This window comes from Thermobia domestica, chromosome 4 (genome assembly GCF_964235325.1).
Source record: "Thermobia domestica chromosome 4, izTheDome1.hap1.1, whole genome shotgun sequence".
NCBI classification, from domain to species: domain Eukaryota; kingdom Metazoa; phylum Arthropoda; class Insecta; order Zygentoma; family Lepismatidae; genus Thermobia; species Thermobia domestica.
Genome location: NC_137457.1, coordinates 162,865,333 through 162,869,865, shown reverse-complemented (window position 1 = coordinate 162,869,865; position 4,533 = coordinate 162,865,333). Strand labels below are relative to the sequence as shown.

General features: G+C 39.4%; 1 protein-coding gene across 1 annotated transcript; it reads left to right on the top strand.

Moving 5' to 3' along the window:
• The first annotated feature begins 471 nt into the window (after positions 1 to 471).
• LOC145682926 (baculoviral IAP repeat-containing protein 7-B-like) lies at positions 472 to 1,425 on the top strand. The gene has a single exon (XM_081754287.1). The coding sequence runs from the start codon at positions 472 to 474 to the stop codon at positions 1,423 to 1,425; it is 954 nt and encodes a 317-aa protein (XP_081610413.1).
• Positions 1,426 to 4,533: the final 3,108 nt, after the last annotated feature.

The following is a 4,533-nucleotide window of genomic DNA, read 5'->3' as shown; positions in this document are numbered from 1 at the left end:
CATACCAAGTGAGACCGTACCTTTCATTTGTCACCCATGTACCCTTCGTTCAGGATTCCCATCTTCAGAACCTATGTTAACAGATTATTCGACAATGTTTATCATTAATATAGTATTTATGGTAATTACCTTGGTCATCGGACTGTTGTCTGTTATTTTTACTGGCATTACACTGCGTAGACGTGCTCTAGTACGAGCTCGCCGTCGACCATGCTATCAGCAACAATCGCCGCCACGATATTTAAGTGTTACTGGATAAAACCAAACCTATAAAATACATAATTCAATTAAACACTGAACATTGGCATACCTCATAATTATATTATGATAGGACTATAATTACAACAAGTTCAAAAAAGGGGGGCGCCTATCCCCTCATCTCAACATACCACTCTCTCTCTTCAGATCTCTTTCTCTTAGGAACACTATTATATCTTATTTTTTTTATTGTCCCCTCCTCCTCTAGCCACCATGGAGCCTACACCCACACCATCTGCGCCTGGTCCATCCATGGATGCTCTACGTGATGAAAATGTTCGATTATCAACTTTTACTGACTGGTCGGTATCTTTTATTTCGCCCGCTTCGTTAGCACGCACTGGATTCTATTTCCTCTGCAAACCAGATAGAGTAGATTGCATATTTTGTAATTTGCAGATTGGTCTTTTTGAACCAGGGGATGATCCGACTGAATTGCATCGTCAGTGTTCACCTTCTTGCCCGCTTTTACAAAATTTTCCTAAAGGTAGAGACGAATATGGCACCTATCATTGGACGTATATGCCCAATTCCCGCCCAGAACGTCTCTCCTCCTCACGGGGGCAATCCCCTGCCATCGCAGGTACTTCGGAGGTCACAATAAATGGACCCAAATATCCACACTACACTCTCGAAGAACAGCGACTGGAGTCATTTTCATTGTGGCCCCCTGCTATCGCTCAAACTCCACAGGCATTAAGCCGAGCCGGTTTCTTTTATGCGAAAAAGGGAGACCAAACTATCTGCTTTTTCTGTGGTCAGGGCCTTCATCGATGGGAGCCCACCGATGACCCCTCGGTTGAACACGCGCGTTACGCTCCCCGCTGCGCTTTTCTCTTACTTCATAAGGGCCAAGATTTCGTAACTCGCGTGCTACAGCCGGCATCCCAAGATCAATCCCAACCTCCCCCACAACCAGTAGTATTGCCAGATACTGAGATTCCGGTCGCCGCTAATGAGGTTGTAGAAAATTCCGACCACCCCACAGACGATCACACCCCCTTCCCTCAGAATTCCCTGTATAAAATTTGCCTACTTGAAGAAGTACAATTAGTATTCCGACCATGCAATCATGCCGCCACCTGTGTTGCTTGTGGACTGGCGGTTACACACTGCATTGCCTGTCGGGCACAAATTACGTCAGTGATTCGTATTTACATCCCCTAACGGGTAGTTGACCCGCTTGTGTTTGCTTTGTGCTTAATTGCTACATATTATTATTCCTCAAATTTTCTTTTGTATATACTCTTCCCGGCCAGTAAGTGCTGTCAATATATCTGCTACCTGAATTTGCTTCCTTTTTGTTACATTATATATTCTGCCTGACATTTGTTCACCTCACCTACCAGGCTCCTCATATATTGTGTTAGTTTTTTTTAGTTGTTAAATATTGCTCTTTTTATTCATTTAACACTTAAGACTTTAAGGTTTATTGCTCTGAAGTTCTTAGTTTATTTTTTTTTCTGAGGAGTCTGGGCGGGAAGGATTATATACATATAGATATGTATAACAAAAATATAAAAAAATAAAATAAAATAAAATAAAATAAAATAAAATAAATGATGTATAATGATATCAGATATAGAGGTAATCCAGTAGTAACTGATTAAGTGGTACAATAACTCTTAGATATTACTTTAGTTATCCTTTTATTTTTATTTGCATCTTAAGTTAGTTAGGTTTCTGCTTACTTAGGATTTTAGCTTTGGATTTATTTTTTATTATAGTTAATTGTTATTAGTAAGTTCATTTGTGTCAATTTAAACTCGAGGGAAATTAAGGTAGATAAACATAATAAGGTTAAAACCCTGACGAGTTGCATAATATATATTAAGGACTTTCGAGTTCTAGTGTAACATAACTTAACTCTACTCACAATAAAAACCTAGACTTAATACCTACAAGTCATGAGACTTTCAAAATTGGTGGCCTCCTCCATAAGCGGCCCTGTTTGATAAATGGAAAACACCACATAACAACAGCGCACAAGCACCGTTGACACATGTTAAATCAAAGTCAAACATTCCATGAGAGTGATACACAAACTTTAGGACATAAATATACAAACGTGACAGTAATTATACTTGTAAGTGAAATAAAAATCAAAATAAACCAACAAACGTAGTACTATTTCATACTTCAAAGTTAATCGACTATCATTTCTTATAATGACGAGGATACTTCCTCAACACCCGCCTTTCATTTTGCATTAAAAACTAAAAGCGAGTCACTTCTTATCAGCTGACGGAAGTGAACCCAGCTGCTACCAAGGTTTCAGGATGTTGTTGCGTGTAGCTTCAAATTCGAAGAACACACCAACATTTATAACAGGAAAATAGATAAATCATTAAACACAGGGGAACGAAACTACAACGAAATGAATAATAATAATAGTGTTGTCCCATAAATCATCACGATTGGAGTACACCATAGTCTCAGATAAGCAATTGATCCTTAACGACCTTTGGTTCGATCCCCCGATGAATCATTTCTTCTATCTCTATATCTTAATTAGCGCCCCTCACGAGCGCAAGTTTGTATTTGAATGGGTTATATAAAAGTAGGTTAGAATCAAATACTGTCAATAGACACCTAGTTTACCACATATCATCACTATCTACACTAGGGGTCCTGAGTTCGAGACCCGAAATATTCCAGTCAAAATTAATATCGTTGTAAACATGGTCTCAATTACCGGAGATTATTGGCAGTTACGCAATTGTATCTAACGTTGAAAGGGAACAGATAACTCGGAGATCGAGTCCCGACTCACGCACTTTTTGTATGAGTGACAACCACTTATCCACGTTTGTTTTTCCTTAGGGAATCACTTACTAAAATCACAGGTAATGCGAACCGCACTTCGTATAATCACTGTTACATTGTAACTTAGGTCACTCTCTTTCATAACAGGGCCACGGTGGCTCAGTGGTAGAGCGTTCACCTCTGGTGCTTGGGGTCTCGGGTTCGATCCCAGCCCCCGCCAAGTGAACTTTGTGGTGGACAAACACCGTGTGCGTGGGTGTTCTCGGGGTTCTCCCGTTTCCTCCCACTTTCTTCATTCCACCGTTTCATTCAATACTCATCTTCACCGTCTCCTTTAGCCTAACCGGCATAACCGTGGGACGTAAAACTCAAATATTTCATTTCATTTTCTTTCATAACAATATATATATATATATATATATATATATATATGTGTGTGTGTGTGTGTGTGTGTGTGTGTGTGTCTGTGTGTGTGTGTATTTCCTTAAAAGTTATAATCTTATACTTTTTCAGTTGTGGTATAGACTTCAAACTTGGTATACGCATCTATCTAAACGACCAGTATAAAAAGGGGGATTGTTTGCTATTATTTCCGGTTCGAAGCACACACTATCCTCGCGAGACAAAATGTATTTTTGTCTCGTCTGTATACTATATCGTGGAAATGATGCTCAATGTTTTTTCCCAAAAGGTTTTTGGGGGGTACACTGCCTCTTTGGGGCTCTTAGAGTGCCCCCGCAGGAGACCAAATAATACGTGTATAATAGAATAATAAATAGAATACTATGAGCAGTGCCCCTGGGAATACTAACTGTGATCCTCAAGAACATTGTTTCTGAAAGAAACACTGGTGTTGCCCAATTCTAAAGCTACATATGTTTCTTTCTAAATAGTTGAGTATAGTCTCGAAGCTTCACACGAATATACTGCCTAGTTTCGAGAGGCATTTTTTCAAGTTTAAGGGCGGATTCGCAAACTACGCATCAGAATAAACATCACCTCAAAATTTCAACGTCCTACATACAGCCATTACAAATTTCACATTTTTTCGATTTGCGCCGCGAAACAAAAACGAATTTTAATGCTCTTTTTTCTATCATAAACTATGGTCCTTGCTTCACTGCCTGACAAAATATGACGTTTCTATGGTGTGCGGAACTACTTTAAAAACCAGCATTTCGAAACGACGAAAAATTTCGACACTTCAATTACATGGAAAATGTCGCCTTTTTCGTGATATCGGAATTTTCCCATTACTCACATCCCATGACGAACAAGTATGCAAAATTTGGTGTTTGGTTGTTTTGTGGAAGTATGCAAACAATTATGTGTGTTTCCGACTTTAGGGGTATATAATTCGACGGACGCGGGCCCGCTACGTACCAGTACTATGTGAGCAGTAAGAAGAAAATCCAAAATCTAAGGAATTGAGTAGTGTAGGGAAACGACGTGAGCCTACTGTGCAAAAGACCTGTTTTCGATCCCCAACAAGTTTTTATCTCACTTTTT

Coding starts and splice junctions, on each gene's coding strand:
- LOC145682926 (XM_081754287.1), top strand. CDS start 472: ATGGAGCCTACACCCACACCATCTGCGCCTGGTCCATCCATGGATGCT.